General features: G+C 34.4%; 1 protein-coding gene across 23 annotated transcripts in view; it reads right to left on the reverse strand.

Moving 5' to 3' along the window:
- Nucleotides 1-21,408, reverse strand: part of TTLL5 (tubulin tyrosine ligase like 5) — a 402,838-nt gene that overhangs the window by 131,742 nt on the left and 249,688 nt on the right. For 5 of the 23 annotated variants that reach the window (XM_074289970.1, XM_074289974.1, XM_074289968.1 and 2 more), the window contains one exon: nucleotides 13,482-13,747. The exons of 15 other annotated variants lie outside the window; for them this stretch is intronic. In XM_074289970.1, the coding sequence (XP_074146071.1) occupies nucleotides 13,702-13,747 (46 nt within the window). In that variant the 3' untranslated portion in view covers nucleotides 13,482-13,701. Of the gene's footprint in view, nucleotides 1-5,834; nucleotides 6,049-13,481; nucleotides 13,748-21,408 lie in introns of those variants that run through there. 3 more of the 23 variants (XM_074289969.1, XM_074289967.1, XM_074289965.1) reach the window with 2 other exon arrangements.

Consider the following 21,408-nt stretch of genomic DNA (forward strand, 5'->3'; position numbering starts at 1 on the left):
TTTTCAACCAAATATTATTCACCTCCAAAAACTTTCCTCATCTTCTTAAGCTCTTACTTTTAAACAGCAGAGGTGATGAAAACATCTTTCTGAATGATCTCATTCTGGGTTGCAAATGTAGATCCACATTCTTTGCAGCATAAGAACCTGCCTCCTCTTGAGAAGGACCAGCTTATCCTCTATGGTTACCAGTTCTCTTCTCATACTTATTCTATAATTCCAAATCTTCAACCTTTCTCTTTCCCCGTCCTTCTCTGTATCATATTTTTCTTTTCTCTAACTTTCTGATCTAATTTAGGATTCCCCTCTTCATATACTTCATTTTCTATAATTTTTTTTCTCTGAAGTTATTTTTATACTATCAAGGAACACATCATTCTTTCATGATAACTTGAAGAGATGCATTTCTTTAGCTCTTTTTACCTTTTTCTCTAGCAGGGAGGCCTATCTTCATGTTACATATACATAGAACATGTTGGCACTGGTAAAAACACATAGTATATTCTTTTCCCTTTCATAAGAAAGGAGGTTCTTAGTTCTTTGGTATTCTTATTGGTAGCTTTACGGCCAGATCGTGAAGCTTTCTGCTCACTGGTCTTGTTTGGAATTCTTAAACAGAGTTTAGGCCTCCCACTTTTTTCTGATGTTTTCCCCACCTTTTGTCCCACTAGCTTGCTTGATTATCTTTGACCTGTAATGAGCATATTCAGATTAGTCAACATGTACAAAAGAGTTAGCATAGCCGCATCAAGAAGAGGTCATGTCAGATCAACTTAATTTCCTTTTTTTGACAAGGTTTCTATACCAGTAGATCAAGGGGATGCAATATACTTTACCAGTATTTGAATATAGTATGTGACAGAATCACATGATACAAAAATCCAAATGTGTCTTTTAATTAAGTATATTCAGAACTGGTTGTGTGGTTTGGTGTCAAAATGGAAGGCAGTCTTTCATAGAGCATTTTGCCTTGTACTATTTAATATTTTTATCAGAGTTTTCAGTAATGACACATAGTATGTTTATCAAATGTGCAGATGATTATTAGTTGTTGTTTTCTGTGCTCTAAGATGATTACAATGACATCACTATGTTGGGGTCAATGTACAGTATATTTGACTATGATAAATCTAGGAATAGATAATACACTAGATAAAAGAATCCAAATCCAAAAACATATTGACAGACTATAGCAATGGGCTGACTCTAATAATATAAAATTTAATAGGGACAAATGTGAAGTTTTGGGTTCAACAAATCAACTTCACAAATACAAAATGAGATTATTACTAGAAAGCAGTTTGTTTATAAATAAGCTGAGTTTTTTTTTAGCGTGCTACAAGTTCAATATAAACCAAAATTATTATCTGCGGTTAAAAAAAAAAATCTATTGTGATCTTAGATTGCATTGGAAATAAAAATATTCAGGCCTAAGAAAGTGACAGTTTTGCTGTAATAGATCTTATTCAGATTGAATACCACACTTTTAAGAAAGATCACGATAAGCTAGAGGGTATTTAAAGGAAGAATATCAGTATAGTAAAGGGACTTAAGTCTTGCCACAGATCAGTTGGAAGAATGGGAGCTGAATAGCCTAAAGAAAACACAAGACTTAGGGGCAACATGGTAATAATTTTCAAGTACCTGGAGATCTGTCATAGAGAAGAATAGTTTTACATGGTCCTGAGGGACAGATCTAATAGCAGTGGACAGAAGTTGCCATGATAAAGAAATCTGAACAGAGTTTTAAGTAGAATGGGCTAGTTCAGGAGATAAAGGATTCCTCTTCAGGATTAAGTGTTCAAACAAAAGTTAGATGTGGTTGAGGTCAGAAGAGTTATAGTACAGTCTCAATGGCCTTTGAGGTCCCTTTCACTTTTGAAATTCTGTGATTCCTGCCAAAGTTCCAATGTACAACAGTCTGCACAAATCTCCTGCTTTCATTTCTTTTAATGATCAGATTTCTGATGCTTAAGGCCCCTACTTTTACAGGGATGATGTTTCACAATTTATATCTTGCATAATATAGCACATACTAGGGATAGGATTTAGATGTTAGGTCTCATGATTAGAGAGAACTCCCTGCATAAGGAAACTCCTTACCAATGAGGGTTATCACCTTTTCAGCACCTTATTTAGAGAGCAATATTGAGCACTGAAAAATTTAAGTAATGACTTTGAACTAGGGTATTTCTGAGTTCAGAGGGTGACTATCGCACCAAGCCATGTAGCTTCTCAGAATATCTGATAACTGACCAGATCTTTAATTTTCTATCTATGCAGATCTAATTTATCTGCCCATAGTGGTATCTTGCCAAACTAAACTCATGCATCAATTTTTTTCTATAACATTTAAGTGGTACAAACTAAACACTACCTTGTAATATTTCATGTATTATTCTATTGTCCTGGAAAAGTTGACACTTAATTTTGCAGCCTTACCCCATAACACTCCCTTCCTCATATACCACTACTTTAGCCAAATTGGACTTCTTTTTTTCCCCTTGTGCATACGTAACCTATACTTTACTTTTGTTCACAATTTCCACTATGTCCCAAAATCCCCTCCTCCCTCTTTTTCACTTGATGAATTTTTATCAGTTCTTTAAAACCCAATCTAAATATGAATTTTTTCCCAGATATGCCCCATTTTCAATGCATTTATTCCAACATTCCAAGGGATCTCTGATCTCATCATTATGGGTACCTTTATGCAGATCACAACTCATCCATCCTGCCAATCCTGTTCAGTTCTTGTCCATATCATCCAAAAAGTTTACCACAGAGGATCAATCCAATGTGTTGAAAGTCCTTCTTGTGTTCTTTAACACAATGAGAACAAAAGTTATCCTCCACTCTAACAATGTAACCTGATGAATTTTTTTAATCACAAGGTTGTAACACCATCTTTTACTCAGTTACTCCTGCATAATTCCTTGTTTGTAAAATACTATATAGTCTACTCATGTTGCCCTCTGCCTTTTTTTCTTTCCTTATGGTAATCCGCAAGAATCATAGTCATGCATAAACAGAATTAAAAATATGGAGTTTTGATTCTGGAAGAATGAGTTAATATAAAAAACTTTACAACTCTTAAGACACTAGGCAAATTCTAGATATTATTGTTACTCAAACAGTACAATTTCCTAATGGCAAGAAAGCCCATTCTTGTTAAATTCTGTGCAAAACTCATTGTTCATTTGCATTGCCTGCTCCAGATACACGAGCTGTTGTACAACCTATAAGTTGTCTATTAAACTGTATATTATGGGTGGGACAATTCTTTATCCAGGAGGTACTACTGCAGGTAGTTCAGCTGAACTCCACTGATTATAAATTTTATTTATGTCTCTACAGTGTTTTATAGATTTATACAATCTATACAGTATCATCCAGCATGTGAAGAACCGTAAGAGGTCTTCCTTGAACTTAAGATTCTGTGTTATACCTTGTCCACAACAGTTTTAAACACAATTGTTGACCATATAGCTCCCTAGTTTATGCTTTGTTTCATATTAATGAGGGCAGAAAAAAAGCTGTCTCATTTCTTTCAAAGAATCTTGTATGATTCTAACATTTGCATGAGAGGTGACGATATAGGAGAGAATTAAGGCAACACTTTGATCTATTTAAATAGATGCTTTTTTATAAGCAATAAATTAAATGAGATCTTGCATTCTCTTTTAGTCAACTGTAATTTGTAAAAATGTAGTTCTACTATGAAATATCACTTGTGAAAGTTTACCTGTTCCCTTTTACAATTAATAGGCACTGGAGATTATTCTAATAGTTTTGTTTTGTGTTGCCCTTTTTTTAATACGAGAAGGAAAACAGATGTATAGGTTGGTATTTATTAATGCTTCCTCTTGTCTTTTTTCATAGAAATGATAAGTTTGGGGGCAGCTGGGTGGCACAGTGGATAGAGCACCAGCCCTGAAGTCAGGAGGATCTGAGTTCAAATGTGATCTCAGACACTTAACACTTCCTAGCTGTGTGACCCTGGGCAAGTCACTTAGCCCCAGCCTCAGGGGGGGAAAAAAAAAAAAAAGATAATGTTTTAAGTTTTTTTCCTATTCTTTGGCAGATTCAGATACCTCTAAGATTGGACCTCTAAAGTCCTCAAATAGAATCACCTTCAGGATGGACTTCCTCTGCATATGTGGAATGGCACACAATCCAGGCTTTTTTTTTTCCCCCCAACTTTTTTCTTCTATGACATTTGGAGGGGGAACTATGCTGTTTTTAATGGTGAAGAGAGTTTGTTAAGGAATCATTGTAGGACTTCATCTTTCATCTATCTATTGAACAGTTTTATCCTTAAATATATTATAGGTATTATTTTATATCGTATGTGTGGATACATGTATCCAATTAACCGTTATAAGACAATAGATCCTATGAAAACAAAAACCCAGTCTCATCAAAATTTTGTATCTCTTCCAAGAACAACCAAAGTGGTTTGTGCATTTCAATACTTTAAAGACACTAGTATTTCATTGATTGGATTATTCTTGTACAGATGGCAGCTCATTGTTGTGCAATTTTTGCCTCTATCTTTCCATGAGTTCTTCATCATGGATTTATTCCCAAAGGCTAGATATCTTTCTTTGGTTCCTTAAATATTTTGTGGATGTGAATTTAATATTTGGGCTTTTGATTATCTCCTGCTCTCATTACATGAATAGCCTCCATTTCTTTCCAGATGCCTTTTATCCTAATTCTTATGTGCGAGTCATCATATGATGCTGTGTGCTTAAACACAATAATGCATATCTTTTCATTTTCCTTTTGGAAACATTATGAATCATCTAAGATTATGGTGTTTCATGATCTAAAGAATTAAAGAATCACTGGGAGAAAATTGGTCTTAAAAAAGATGGACTTTTATTGTAGTGAGAAACATGGTGGTCACTGAACAAAATACAAAATTTCCCTAACATGACCTAAGCTTCTTCTATTCAATTATGCACCTACCTCATTATTTAACTTTAGTGTTTACCGACAATCTCTATATTCATGGCTGAATTTAATCAAGGCACTAAGTATTTTCACATCTTATTTTTCTTTAGGAGATGGCAAAGCTGACTTTTTTTTCCCTAATGACTAGGGAGCTCAGTGAAATACTACACTGAGGAGTTTTTAGAATTTGATTAAATTAGAACAATCACTTCAGTAAGAAGGAATATCTGGACTTAGATTCCCCACGACAATGCCAAACATCTTTGGTAGGTCTAGTTCTTCCCATCTGATGCCTCACTTAACATAGATCTTTAAACAAAACTAATTCCAAGTTTGCATCTGTTGTGGAACATTGTATGTCTTAACATATACACAGAAGACAATGACTTAGTATGTAAACAGGACAGTGATATACATGTTTTAGAGAGCTTTTGAAATTACATTTTGATGTACCAAATCAAATGTTGGATTGTAATTAACAAACAATAAATACAGATAATTATTATATTCTATAAATCTCTTAGATAACTAGGTGAATATATATATATATATATTTTTGTTATGGGTGGGGGTTGTAATTTTTTTTTCATTTGTCAAAAGCAGTTTATTTTTCCAAATACATGTAAAGATAGGTTTCAAAATTCATTTTTGTAAAACTGTGTTCCAAATTTTTTCTCCCTCCCACTTTTACCTCCCCCTCCTCCAAAGACAGCAAACAATTTGATATAGGTTAAATGTGCAATTTTTTAAAACATATTTCCATATTTGTCCTGTTGTGCAAGAAAAATCAAATCAAAAAGGAAAAAACCATGAGGAAAAAAAAAAAAAAACACAAGCAAACAGCAGCAACAACAAAAGATGAAAATACTATGCTTTGATCCACATTCAGTCTCCACAGTTCTCTCTCTGGATGAAGATGGCATTTTCCATCCCAAGTCTATTGGAATTGCCTTGAATCACCGCATTGTTGAAAAGAGCCAAGTCCATTACAGTTGATCACCACATAATCTTGTTGTTACCGTGTACAATGTTCTCTTGGTTCTGCTCACTTCACTCAGCATCAGTTCAGGTAAGTCTTTCCAGGCTTTTCTGAAATCAGTCTGCTCATTATTTCTTATAGAACAATAATATTCCATAACATTCATATATCATAACTTATTCAGCCATTCCCCAAATGATGGACATCCACTCATTTCCAGTTCCTCGCCACTACAAAAAAAAGGCTGCTACAAACATTTTTATACATGTGGGTCCTTTTCCCTCTTTTATGATCTCTTTGGGATACAGACCCAGTAGAGACATTGCTAAATCAAAGGGTACGAACAGTTTAATAGCCCTTTGGGCTTATTTCCAAATGGTTTTCCAGAATGGTTGGATCACTTCGCAACTCCATCAAAAATGCATTAGTGTGAGATTATATTTGGAGTTAGAAAACTGGAGTTTGCATATTGACTCTGCTGCCTACTGTCTGAATGACTTTGGGAAAATCAATTGACTTTTCTGCTCCTCAGTTTCCTCATCTAAAATGAGTATGGTGTTAGGATTAAATTATCTATAGGATGCCTTCTATGTCATATGTTGCTAAGATGTAGTTTGTAAAAAAAAAAAAATCTGGAAAAACTAATTATACTATTCTCATATTTTCAATGTATACATGAACTAATATCATAAAAATTTTATAGAGAAGGGTTGAAAATCACTGATTAGAGGCAACTCAGCTGAACTCTCTTAACATTCTCCTCCATCAATTTTAAAATAACACCTTAATCAAATTTTAGAGTGGCAGAATTAGCAAAAGCTTGGGTGAAACATTTTTACAGGAGTTAAGCTGTAGAAATTTGTCACCCCCAGATAGAAGTCTCTCTAGAGCCCACCCAAGTGTTTTGAGAAGTACCTTTAAGAGCTCTCAGTCCAAAAACAGGTAAAGGGTTTAGAAACTGGTTAGAATGCGGTTACAGGGAACCCAGCCTGGAACTGGGTAGAGTTGGCACTGATTAGAAACTCTATTCACCCTGTGCTTTTTGAGGTCACATTTCTAGAGCAAAGAATAATAGTATAGGGGTCAGTAACATGGGAATAGAGGCCCTGCTCATGGTTTCATGGTAAAGATAATGCTAGCTCTTCCTGGGTAAAAATTAAATTTCAAAACAAAACAGCGGTAACCATACCTCTTCTAGGATCACACTACCTTGGAAGCACTTAAAAATTCCAGAATCAGCTCTGAAGATAGCAGCACAGAAAAAACCCAAGTTTGAGATAGTGCTTACCTACTGCCAGGTGAGCAGAGTCCAAGTCAAGAAATAGATTAGAAAAATAAGCAAAAGAAAAACTAACCATTAAAAGCTACTTTAGTGTTAGAGAAAACCAAGATATAAGCCAAGAAGAAGACAACAATGTGAAAACAGCTTTTTAAAAATTTCTAAAAGAAATGCTAATTGGATCCAAGCCCCAAAAGTATTCCTGGCAAAATGGGAAAAAAAAATGAAAATGATACAAGAAAATTATGAAAAAAATAGTTGACCTTAGTAGAAAAGGTAAAAAAAAAAAAAAAAATACTGGAAAAAACAACATCTTTAAAAATAAAATTGGCCTAAGTGTAAAAGAGGTGCAAAAATTCATCATAGAAAAGAATTCCTTAAAAAGCAGAATTGATTAAGTGGAAAAAGAAGTTGAGGAAGGTTGTGGAAGGGAGAGGAGGGGAGGGGACAAAAGAGGAGGAGAGAGGAGAGGAGAGGAGAGGTGGGGACAGAAGAGGAGAGGAGGGAATAGGAGGGGTGGGGTGGGGTAGGGTGGGGAGGAGGGGTGGGAAGATAATTCCTTAAAAATTAGCATTGGGCAAATAGAACCTAATGACTCCATCAGACATCAATAAAGAATAAAACAAAGTCAAAAGAATGAAAAAAGATGGAAATGCAAAATACCAGAAAAACAACTGACCTAGAAAACAGATTAAGGAAAAATAATGTTAAGAATTGCTTGAACCACTTGAAAACCATGATCAAAGAACAAGAGTAGACATCTTTTGAGAAATTATCAAGGAAAATTGCTCTGATAGTTTAGATCCAGAGGGTAAAATAGAAATTAAAAGAATCTACTGATCACTTCCTCAACAAGACCCCAAATGAAAATTTCCAAGATTATAGGCAAATTTCAGAACTCCCAGGTTAAAGAGAAAATGCTACAAGAAGCAATTCAAATATTGTGGAACCATAAGAATCATACATGGTTCAACAGGAGAGAAAGATATGAATATGATATTCTGGAAGGCAAAGGAGCTTGAATTCCAACAAAGGATAACTTACCTAACAAAACAGAGTATATCCTTGAGGACATCTGACATTCAAACACAAGTATCAAGAAAAGTACAAAAATGGTAAACATAAGTAAATCTTAAGGGTCTCAATAAAGTTAAATCTTTTACATTCCTATATGGGAAGATGATACATTTACCTCCTAAGGACTTTTTCATTATTAGGGCATAGACAGAAGACACAGATGTGAAGTAATAATATTGTTATGATTTCCAAAAAAGTGAAGGGGTAAGAAAGAAGAATATGCTGGGAGAAAGGAAAAGCAGAACAGTGAAAACTTTTTCAGATAAAAGAAATAGACAAGAATGATCTTCTATAACAGAGGGGAAAATGGTGGTGGCATGGAATGGTTGAGTTTCCTCACTGGAAATAGTTCAAAGAAGGAAGAAAATACACACACACACACACACACACACACACACACACGCACAGCTGTGTATAGAAATGTAACTTACTGAATAGGGAAATAGTAAGGGAAAAGGATAAGAGAAAGGGGTGAGGATGATATTTTTATCATAGGATGTCAGAAGGTAAGACAGATTAAGGAAGGCAGTGTTGAGAATCAAAATAGATTTTTGAGGAGGGACAGGGTAAAAAGAAAAGAAGAAGAAATAAAAAGAAAAATGGAATGGAGGAAAATGCAGTTAGTAAAAATAACTCTGCATGGTAGAAGCAGATAACAGAATGGATTATCTTCCAGGATCTAACAATATGTTGTTTACAAGAGACACACTTGGAAGAGAAAAACACAAAGAATTATAATAAAGGGCTGGAGCAACTAAAAAAAGACAGGGGTAGTAATCATGATCTCAAGGAAAAACCAAAAATTGACCTACTTAAAAGGGATAAACATGGAAATGACATTTTGCATAGACAGTGAATTAATATGAAACATCTTGACAACAGTTTTTCTGTGATAAAGGCTTAATTTTATATATGTTATATATACCTATTTTAGAACTGAATCAAATTTATAAAAATGAGTCACTCCCCAATTGATAAACGGTCAAAGGATATAAACAAGCAGTTTACAGAAGAGGAAATAAAAACTACCTACAAATCGTATGAAAAAATGCTCTAAATCACTGTTGATTTGAGAAAAACTAATTAAATCATTTTGGAGTACCACCTCACACCTATAAGAAATGACAAATGCTAGAGGGGATGAGGGAAAATAGTACAGTAATGAAATGTTGGTGGACTCACTGGCCTGGTCCAACCATTCTGGAGAACAATTTGGAACTATGTCCAAAGGACTATAAACTAATACCGCTACTAGGTCTGTATTCCAAAGAGATCAAAGAAAAGGGAAAAGGATTTATATGTACAAAAATATTTACAGCAACTCTCTTTTGTGAGGCAATCAATTGGAAATCAAGAGGATGCTCATCAATTGGGGAATGGCTAAATAAGTTGTGGCATATGATTATGCTGGAGTCCTACTGTGCTGTGGGAAAATGACTTGGGGGTAGTTTCAGAAAAACATGGCAAGATTTATATAAAGTGATGTAAAATGAAATGAGAAGTGGGAAATCCTTCTGCACAGTAACAATAACATTTTAATGACTAGGCTATTCTAATCAATACAATGATTCAAGACATTTCCAAGGACTCATGATGAAAAACTGTTATCTACCTCCATTAAGAGAAATGATAAATGGAATGCAAATTAAAATTTTCTCACTTTATTTTTCTTGCTTAAAAATATGGCTAACATGAAAATATGCTTTGCATGATTTCACATGTTTAACTGATTATCATAATGCTTTGCTTGTCTTGTGTCTTTTCAGTGAGTGAGAGTGTGGGAGAGAGGGAGAGAATTTGTAATTCAAAATTTAAGAAGAAAAGGATGCCAAAATAAATTTTAAAAAGATTTTATAAAGATGGAAACTTAGATGTAGTTATGGATAGTTGTTGAGGTTTTTCTCTGTCATTTTCTGGTGGCATAATAATACCATCTATAATCTTTCCCAGTGAGGAGGGGGCATCATCTTTGAGATATTCTGAAAAATCCTTCTCCATGTACCTTTAAAATTATATCACCTCCAGAATAGATCACTTTTGAACATAATGAGCTCTAGCCCCTCTTCCTGAATTCATTTTTTAAAGTCTATTTCCATTTCCTTATATAGCATAATAAGTACAGAAGTGGTACTGTTAAGAATAGCTAACCATGGAGATACCAGTACATCTGTTTTATTTCACATCTATTTGTCATTGGTCTTCCACTTTCATCTACAAATGCTCCTGGAATGTCTCATGCCACACTGTTTCCAGGTTCATTTTTCTCTTTAATGATTTTTGCCATTTTGGGAGGAGATTCTGCTTATAATTTTCTCTAGAACTCCTCCACAGTGTTTGACAAATAGTGCTGAATTCTAAGCTGAACTTTTTAGTGGATTCTAATGTCATTCATATAAGAGTGACTGGGAACATAAGTACAGTACCAGGACCAGAAGTTGGATGTGATGCCAAATATAAGGCAGCTGAGGCAACCCAGATGCCCCAATAAATATTAGGAAAAGAAAATAGGATATTTTAGAGAAAAGCCAAAAGTGAATATGGCTGAGTTTCCTGAAAGGGCCAAACCCAGGTGAATTGGAGGGCAACACTTTGCCAACATATCTCTTAGCAAGGAAAGGAGATCAGGTATTTACTGGTTTACGTAGTTTTGGAAATCTTTATACTTTCTCAATGTGGCAACTGTTTTGCCTTAGTTAAATTTCTTTAAGAAATGGAGATAAAAGTCAGTGTCATAAAGCTGTTAGAGATGATGTAATCACATATGATATTTTAAAAAATCCTTTATCTTCTTTAATTACTTGATATCTATGATATTTTCCAACATTTGCAACAAGATAATTGTTCAGTTAGTTCCTACTAAGCATATAGTGAAACCAACTTTTAAAATTGGCTTTTTTTTTTTTTTTGGGGGGGGGGCTATACTGAATGGAATCTGAAGGTCATTCTTCTATTTAGTAGAAATGTTTTTATATCTCATACCTAATTTATGTTGAGAATGTCAGTAAGAATATTACTTAGTTTCTCAAGTATTATTGAACAATCATAACAATCAAACTAATATTCACATATATATTTACATATCATATATATGTATATATATATATTTATTTATTTATTTATATTTATTTATTATATATTTATATATATATATATAAATATATATTTATATATTTATATATATATATTTATATATTTATATATATATTTATATATATATATAAAATTCATAAATAGTAATCTAATTGTATAATCCTTTAAAATCTCTACCCTTCTAGTACTCTGTTATTACGATTTTAGATCAAAAGTGCCTCTGGCCTGCAAAACTCTCTAGTACTATCCAGGTCAGATTAAAATATAAATAAGAAATATTTAACAAAATATGTAGAAATATGATAAAATGTAGTTGATGTTATTTTTGTGGTTTTCTAAGTCAATCTATGGCCCACAGTTATTATTTTCTGTTTAAGTGTGACATAAGAAGACCACACAGGATTAAGGGATGTTTTGTGTTTTGATCTATTTCGTGGATCATAACAGTAAAAAAAAAATTCATCACCAAGCAAGCAAATTCAGAGTGCCAATATTTATGCCATTCCTCAGACAGCATGAACAATCTTCTATCTCAAAGTATAAGTTGCAATATTCTCCCCTAGGCCTTTAGAACTTGGAGTCATCTGACATTATGAAGCCGCAGTAGGACTTCAATACCTAGCAGATGATTAATATTTCTGGAACTCAAATGATGACTATGAGTTAATGATGTGATAGGAGAAAATCAAAGCAGGGAAGAATCCAGAAGATCTGATGAGAACGAAGAACTAGTTAAGAAGAAGGACCAAGGATGTGGCTGATGTGGAAGAACAGGAAAATATTTTCTTCTGAGACATCACTGCAATTTTCATCTTTATTATTTCTCAATAGTTGAAGTTTGGGGATTTCTAGGACCTTAAGATTCTCTCGTCCATATTTCATCGTCCTACTACTGTGAGTGTTACAAATCCTATTTAAAGAACTGTTAAATTCACCCCTTCATCCATTATTTGCTTTATCAAGCAATTGATACCTTGCCTTAATTTATGGATGGAACATCACACAAGATACTAATTTAAAGAAATTTGTCACATAATTGGTTATTAGCTGTATGACCAATGGATTATATGTCACATTGGTTACACTGATAAAGTTAATCATCACTCTATATACTCTGACCCATCAAAAAATACAAGTATAGACCTGAGTGTGTGTGTGAATGCCAGTAAATCCCTGCTGCTGGGGGAGGCATAAATGAATTGCAGTTAGCTAAACTGAAAGGGTATTTGCATTAAATCTGGCAGCAATACTTCTAGGAGAGAGTGGGGCTCCATTAGGTTATCTATGGAGTAAATTAACTGACCTAGGTCAAAAATGTGGTAAAATAAAATTCCTGTGCTATTCAGAAGTGGGATCAGGCCCATGAGTGATTACTGCATTTCTACCCTGGGCAAGATAGAGTAAAACCAGAATCTATTTATAATGTTTTTAATATAATTAAACTATCGTCATGCCAAAATGATGCTGGCAATTACAGTTTTGAAATGTGATTAATTTCTAAATCTAATGAACAATCTGCTACCTAGATAATTTATACTCAAAGCCTTTCCAAGTTGCAATATTCTCCTTAGGCCTTTAGAACTTGCAGTCACCTGACATTATGAAGCCTCAGCAGCATTTCTTTGGAACATTTCTGTACCTAACACTGATTAATGTTTGTGGAATTGAAATGACTGACTATGGAGTTGATGATGTTATTGGAAAAACTCAGAACAGGGAAGAATCTCTCTCAAGTGTCCTTTTTGTGGTCTTATTTCCGATCTTATTTCTCAGAAAATCTTGGATTTTCTGCCTATCTTTTGGTACATATTTCAATTGGCCTTTAATCCTTAGTTCTCTTCATTGTCTTTATTTGGGAAAAAAAAAATGATCATCAAAATTTTAATTTAAAAAATCCTTATTTTGTACTGAAAATTTGAAAAAATTGAATTTATAAAGTGATTAAAATGTTTCACACACAGTGTTCTAAAATACTAAAATTTATGATTGATTTTTACTATTTTTACATGTGCAATTCTAAACCCTCCTCTCTAACAAAATTAAGTATAGGGGAATTTTTTTTTCCTCTAAGCTCCTCTAACCAAGAGAAATGACTCATTTGTTGTCTGTTATTATAGGACAAGAGTTTATTAATAGGCATGCTAGAGATGTAAAAAAAGACCCTTTAGTTAAAGGACTTCTGAACCCAGCAATACTTCTGCCCTCCTCATTTTCATTCCACGTCGCTTTCTCAGAGTCGAGATGAAGGAAAGTTTCTTTGAGACTTTTTCAGTGATTCTTAGCAGGATCCAGAGAAAAACATATAAATATTCCGTCATCACTTTTTGGGGAACTCCTGCTCAACATTAACGGTAGGAGCTGATCTAACAATAATACAAGTTAAGACAAGTGAAGAGACAGGTCAATTCTGTTGTTTTCCCTATTCTAATTTAAGAATTCATTTTAGCACATGCCACTATGATATGCTCTTTTAACCAAGATATTAACCTGATTTTCCTGGACATTTAAAAACAAGGCAACATTTCTGAGCTTTTGCAGGAAATCTTAAGAGATTTTAAAACTGGTTATCTTGTCTGAACATTCATACATTAGACACATGAATACAATTCCATTTAAGTTTAAATGTTAAAAAAAAAAATAATGCAAGAATGGCACATCACAAAACAACCTGAATTTTATTCTAGTTTATAGAGATGGGTAGTGCTACATTTTCCTCATGTCTCTGGCACAATGCCTATGTCCTCCAACCCACCTAGCCTGGTCCTTGGCAGGAAGCCCAGCCATATTTACTTTTGGATGAACTCCAAAATTTCCTAATTTCTTTCTTTGGTATTCAATGGGGTGGCTGGGCTGCCCAAATTGCCTGTATCTGGCACAGGGCCTGGTCATTCTGATCCTGGCACAGTACACATGTTGTTACCCAGCCATTCTTGATGTATGAGTGGCATTAGAATATGTAAAGAAGTTCAGGTTAACATAAGGCAATAACTTTAGCACTATACTGAAAAGTTAAGTCTCTTGAAGAAGTTATAGGTCATGGAGTTAGTTAAGAGATGGAATAGTCCCAAATAGAAATATATATTAATTAAAGAAGTTAAATTTTGCCCAGAGGGAAATAAAGGTAGGAGAAAGAATAGGAAGGGAGATTCTTTTAAGGGGAAAAAAAGAATGGGAATGCAAAGTGAAATCACTTTCTAACAGTTCTAAAAGAAACAATTGTGAAAAATTTTTTTTGAAATTTCTCTTTTTTTGATTTGACTTTTTTGGCAGGAGAATTGTTTTTATATAATAGGATAAAGTACCAAATTATGAGCTTTAAGATCCTACAGAAAAAAAGCCAACCTCAAAGTAGGACCCCAGAAGATGGATGGAAAATGTGAATGTGCAACTGGGGCAAGAACACCAGGCTTCAATGAAATTTTTTGCATCTAAAAGGAGATAGTTTTGAGGAGAGTCTGATGAGAGACTAGTTAACAAAGAAAATCAGACTGAATGGAGGGATAGTATGTTAGTACCAAGGGACATAAGGAAAGAACATATAATTTTTAGCACTCTCTCTTCATTTTGCTAGGTTATCTAATGGGCAGTCTTTAAACTAAATTCAGGTTTATGTTTCTCTTTCCCTTGTTGACAAGGGGCCACTGTCTCCATTCTCCTCAGAATTAATGTACACATTAAGAAATGGAATGGCAAAGTTCCTACCAAAGGATGTAACAGTGAGTGGCTCAGATTGACTAGAATGTAGGGTGTATGAAGAGAAGAAATATGAATTAAGTCTGTAAAAGTTCCCAGAGATGTCAGTTTAATGTCACTGATGATGTGACTTGTTTCAATAATGATATGAAAGTACTGTGTAACTTTTTAGAGAATCAGACTTCTCCCTATTTTAACTCATTTTAAACTTGCCTATATTGTATAATTATAATACAGACTATGTAAACATAACTCATATGGTAAATTGTTTTTATTCTTGAATGATCTGTATCAAGCAATTTAACAAACATTTTTTAAGCACTTACTACATGCAAGATACTATGTTAGGTACACAGAGATAGAGATAAAAAAAGAATGTCCTTGACCTTAAGCAACTTACTAGGGGGAATACAACATGCACATAAGTAATTATATGGTATTTCAGGAAGTGTACAGAACTTAAAAATAGATGGATCAATAAAGACTTCAAGTGGGAGAACAGGATTTTAAGAGGGAAAGTTGAGAAGGAAATGCATTCCAGACATGAAGTAGAATCTAAGCAAAGGTACATGGAAAAGGAAATGGCAGGTCAAGTCAAGGATATAACAGTGAGTAGCTCAGTTTGACTAGAATGTAGGGTGTATGAAGAGAAGAAATATGAATTAAGTCTGGAAAGGTAGATAACAGACTATTTGTGCAGGGTCTCAAGTTTCTAAAAGTTGTTTATATTTTATCTTAGAGGCAATATGACTACAGCAAATTTGTTACTAGAGAAATATTTAATAATACTAACAAAATATTCTAGTCAAGAGATGATTAGAAGCTAAACTTGTAGCAATTTAGTTGGGTGAACTGAGAGAAAGGAATGAGTATTAGAATTATAATGGAAGTAGAAATGATAAAACTTGGTCACTGATTAGATATGAGTAATGGTGGTTGAACACTGTGAAATTGTATCCTTCAAGGGTGGTAGTGCGCTTTATAGAAAAATGCATTTAGGAAGAGGCATAGGTTTGGGAGAAAATATAATAAGTTATACTGTGAACATTTTGAATTGGAATCTAGAAGAATAGGAAGATATAAATCTCTAGGAGGCAATGGAACTAAAGCTCAGGAAATTAGGGAGTCATGTGCATAGCAATGATAGGAGAACCTAATGCAGCTGAAGATATCACCAAAAGAAAATGGAGAAAGAAGAGAGAAACCAGCCCAGATCCTTCAGGAAAACACATGCTTAACTGGTAGAATTTGGATAATATACCAGTGAAGGAATGGTCAGAGAAGTATGATGCAAAATAAGACAGAATAGTGTCATAGAAGTCCAGAGAAAGAGATAGTATTGGGGAAAAAGGACTGATCAACAGTGTCAAAAGTCTCAGAGAAGGCAAATAATATTTTTTAAAAATCATAAAAGAGATTTTTGGGTAACAATATAGAAAAGTTGAAGTCGAGAGGTAGTGTTGGAAACTAGAACATAAGGGATGGAGAAGTGTTAGAATGTTAAAAAAATAGAAACTAATAGTGTAGGTTGCCCCTTTGAAGAATTTGGTTTCAAAAGGGAGAAGAAATATAGATAACACCATGATTTTAAGGGGCCAGAAGGAGGCCCCTTAATTTATTTTTTTTTTTAAAGATGGGATAACCCAGGCATACTTGGAGGTGGCGGAGAAGGAGCCACTGGTTTGAGACAAATTGAAAAGGAGAAGGCATGATCAGAAAAGAAAGGGGTCCCAAAGAAATACTAAAGAAGGGAAAGGGACCTGTATGTGCCAAAATGTTTGCGGCAGCCCTTTTTGTAGTGGCTAGAAACTGGAAAATGAATGGATGCCCATCAATTGGAGAATGGTTGGGTAAACTGTGGTATATAAATGTTATGGAATATTATTGTTCTGTAAGAAATGACCAGCAGGAGGAATACAGAGAGGCTGGGAGAGACCTAGATGAACTGATGCTAAGTGAAACGAGCAGAACCAGAAGATCACTATACACTTCAACAACAATACTGTATGAAAATGTATTCTGATGGAAGTGTATATCATCAACAAAGAGAAGATCTAATTCAGTTCCAATTGATTAATGGAGGACAGAATCAGCTACACCCAGAAAAGGAACACTGGGAAATGAGTGTAAACTGTTTACACTTTTGTTTTTCTTCCCAGATTATTTTTATCTTCTGAATCCAATTCTTCCTATGTAACAAAGAATTCAGTTCTGTACACATATATTGTATCTAGGATATACTACAACATACTACAACATATTTAACATGTATGGGACTGACTGCCATCTAGGGGAGGGGGTGGAGGGAAGGAGGGGAAAATTCGGAACAGAAGTGAGTGCAAGGGATAATTATGTAAAAAATAACCCATGCATATGTACTGTCAATAAAAAGTTACAATAAAAAAAAGGAAAAGAAAAATTGTTTTCACATGTAATTGAGAAATAATCAATTGTCAAAATTAATTTTATTAATATTATTAATTAAAATTAATTATAAAATTAATTTTAAAAAAGAAAGGAAAAAAAATTGATCTAATTACAAGGAAAAAAAAGAAAAGAAAGGGGGTGGGACTAAAAACTACAAATAGAGGAGCTATCTGTAGCAAAGAGGACTCCCTTTCTCAAAGAATGGAACGAAGAAGGAGAAAATGCTGGATAATGGAACCAGATTTTTGCAGTGTGGAAGAGGAGAAGCTCAGAAGAGATGCCCTATAATTTTTCAGTAATGTAGGAGGAGAAAATCTTTTTCTGAGAGAGGAGACACAAGCAGTATAATGGCTTTGAAGGGATGTTGTAGTAATTATTGTTGAGACTATGACAGTAAATTAGGAAGGAGTAAAGGAATAAGTTATTAAGGATCCAGCTGAAATGAGATAATATTAATTTGTGATAGATCAGGCAGCATGATTTCATGATTTTATCCAACTGTGTTCTGCAGCATATGACTAATGAGCTGAAAAGAGGGATGGTGGGAGAAACCCAATATTGGGATTTGGGCAAGCTGTGACTGGCAAAAGAATTCAAGGTGAAAAAAATACACTGAAAATAGTAAACTCTAAAGTAAAAAACTAAAGCCAAGAAAGACCCGAGTAGAGATGGTGCACATCATCTCTTAAAAAAAGGGACTGAAGATCATGCTGAATACAAACAATAGCTTTTCATAGCAGTAAGATAGAAAGGTAAGAATTTATTCACTCTGTGTGTGTGTGTGTGTGTGTGTGTGTGTGTGTGTGTGTGTGTGAGAGAGAGAGAGAGAGAGAGAGAGAGAGAGAGAGAGAGAGAGAGAGAGAGAGAGAGAGAGAGGAGAAACAGACAGAGAGAGAGAAAAGAGGAGGAAGATATTGCAGAACTCTGAATGATTTGAGACAGTAAAATTAAAAGGGATTGTAAGACCCAGATTATGACAATAACTATAGATGTCTGAGATAGAGTGAAGGCATAGGTCATGTAATTGAAGATGTTTATAGTATGGGTGTGAAGGGTGCTATGAGGGGATAACAATTTGTATATTGAGTTTCCAAATACTAGGGCCATGTATTGAGGTCAAGAGAAAGACTTTAAATTAGATACTGAACTTCTTGAGAAAAGAAGGTTAACGAGAGGTTAGTAGATAACAGTGACAAGAATCTGTATTATGTTATAATATTTATAACATAATATATATTATAGATTAAACTGTATCAGAGGCATGAAAGGAGAATTCAGTACTGAAGAGAGTGACAAAAAGTTATTGCCTTATGTTCTTGAGTAAACTATAAATGATGTCTTTTTTTTGGGAAAGGGAAGGGGATAACATGGCATATCACCTACCAAATTATTAGACACTTATAAGATATTCAATAAATACTTTTTGAATGACTGATTAAACATAGAAGGTTTACAATGAGATACCTGAGTTGTCAATACTTTAAAGAGGCAATTTTAGAGAAGGGAAAAGGAATCAGCTAAGCCTGAAAACAAACAGCTGAGAAATGTACTTAGAATCATAAGGTCCTTACCATAGTATTTTTTATGATTCTAAATTCTCAGATCTGGTACTTTATTTTGATCCATACCCAGCAGAAACAATGAGGGAACCGACAACAATTCATTTATTCAATTTGTGCTTGGCCCAGATAGAGCTATCCCTGATAAAGATGCCAGAAATCACTCTTCTGCAAAGATGATTGGACCACTTCTTTATACAATGTGACAAAGCAGTTCAGCAAGATCAGCTGATGCAAAACAGTACAATTTTCAAATCTTGCCCACTTTTAGTGTCAAAGAAAAGACAAATATCCAGATTCTGTGCATTAAAAAGCTAGGGATGGATAAAAATACTTCAGTGACAAATTCTGGAAAAACACGCAAAAGAGCAGAAGCCAGACGTTCATGGGATTCCCTGACAGCTCCATCCACAAGGGCGGGCTGGGACTGGAACAAAACAGGACCTTAGGCTCCTGCCAAGCTGTCTGAGGCCCTGTCCTTCTCAGATCATTCAAAGCAGCAGCAGCCACTGCTGCCGCCAGTTCTTCACAGTAAGTAACCCTTTTAGCTCCCACAGAGGAAAACTGTTCTATTAACTCAATGAGTGCTTGAAAAAGAAAAATGTGCTCTTCCTGTTCTGGTTAGGTTCAGCGGAAGTCTGGCAATAATAAACCAACATTAATAAAGTCTGAGCACCTAATTATCTATTGTGTCTAGAGAAAGCATAATTCTATTGGATAAAATAATTTGAAAGTCTCTACTCTCCTTTCACCCTCCCCCTCTCCAAAACACACACTTTATTGAGTAGAAAGGAGCCAAAGCACTTATGAATTGCAATCTGGAAACCACAATAGTCACTGTTAAAAGGGGGGTATTGGTGATAAGTTCTTCATATCTGTAAGTTCTAGAGACACACTATTTTCCCAATAAAAGCTAGCCTTGGTTTGAAGGCACACTTTAGTCCTTGATAACTTGAGTCCTAAACATATTTTGAACCCAATTCTCTTCTCTGGAGAAAAGCCTGCAGTTAATTTCAGTGATTCTCTTTGAAAAGAAACAGAGGAATGGCTGGCCAAGTCCAAGTCTACTGTGTCTAGGGAGCTACATGGCCAGGCCTCAGACTGTCTGGGCAAGTTATAGGCTTTCTGCCTTCCTCTCCCACAACAAAGCATGAACTCCAGACAGGCTGAAAGAACTAGGGGATTTGAGAAGCTGAGCTTACATTGACCTATAGGAGACAAAAGCCCTTGGGCCACACTTGAGGTTGTTTCCAAAATGGGGGGAGTAAGGGAATAATAAGGTTGTCTGGTGAAAAACTTGTGTAATCCATAAAAATTAAGAACAATAGAAACACCACAGGAAAATTTAAAAAAATAACACTATGCAGGATTTTTATGAGTCACAAGTTTTCATTCCTGTGGCTACCAAGTCACTGAATCCTCCAATATGTCGAGATGAAACATATGAACAATAACAAGATTCTCTTAAAAATTTTACTCTAATTCACAGGGTAACCCACTGAAGTCTATAATTATCCATTATTTTGGTGAAATGTCAAGGTTTATAAATACTGGAATTCATTATCACAATAGAAATAATTTAAAAATTATAACAACATTTATTTAGCATTAATTTCCAGGAATATCAGTGTTTTATAGATAATCTTGAAATTTCTTAAAACAATCTAATTTGCAAATTAAGTATGTCTATCTAAAAAGAGATTTAGTGAATGACTTAAAAAGTAAGTCAGTATCAGAAACAGGATAAAACTCACATTTGTGGGCTTCTTTTATAGTATGTAATTAACTTACTCTATCTAATTCTAACTGTGTGAAAAATGGGAAGTCAATAAGCTGGATTAATTTTCCAAGGGCCAAATACTTCCACAGACAAGAACTGAGATAGAGATGTGGGATAAAATTTAGGCAATCTTGATTAGGCCCTAATTTATCCTCACTTAAATACTTCAGGGAAGTCAAGCTAATTTTTTCATTGACTCAGAAGTTTTCAGGTATCTTTAGGATTCCTGAGAGATGATTCTGGAAATGAACTAGTATACCAACAGTCCTGTGAAACGGGGGTTATGTGGAACCAAGTTAAAACCTCCAGTCCCGGAGAGTTATTTTAGATAAGAATGAGAACTGGTTTCCTGGGATAAAAGCAGAGTAAAACAGTAAAGTTCGATATTCAGAATTTCTCCTTATAGCATACTATTTAAGAAGATATTTATTTCATATATTAAGTAATATTTATAAGTTTTAAGGATCTTCAGTTTCATTTCATCCTTTTAAAAAAGTTAATTTAGTGTGCAATACTTCTACAACAGTGATGGTCTTCCAGAGCTGGCATGAAAAAAATTCATTCC

Source organism: Sminthopsis crassicaudata, chromosome 2, assembly GCF_048593235.1.
Source record: "Sminthopsis crassicaudata isolate SCR6 chromosome 2, ASM4859323v1, whole genome shotgun sequence".
NCBI classification, from domain to species: Eukaryota; Metazoa; Chordata; class Mammalia; order Dasyuromorphia; family Dasyuridae; genus Sminthopsis; species Sminthopsis crassicaudata.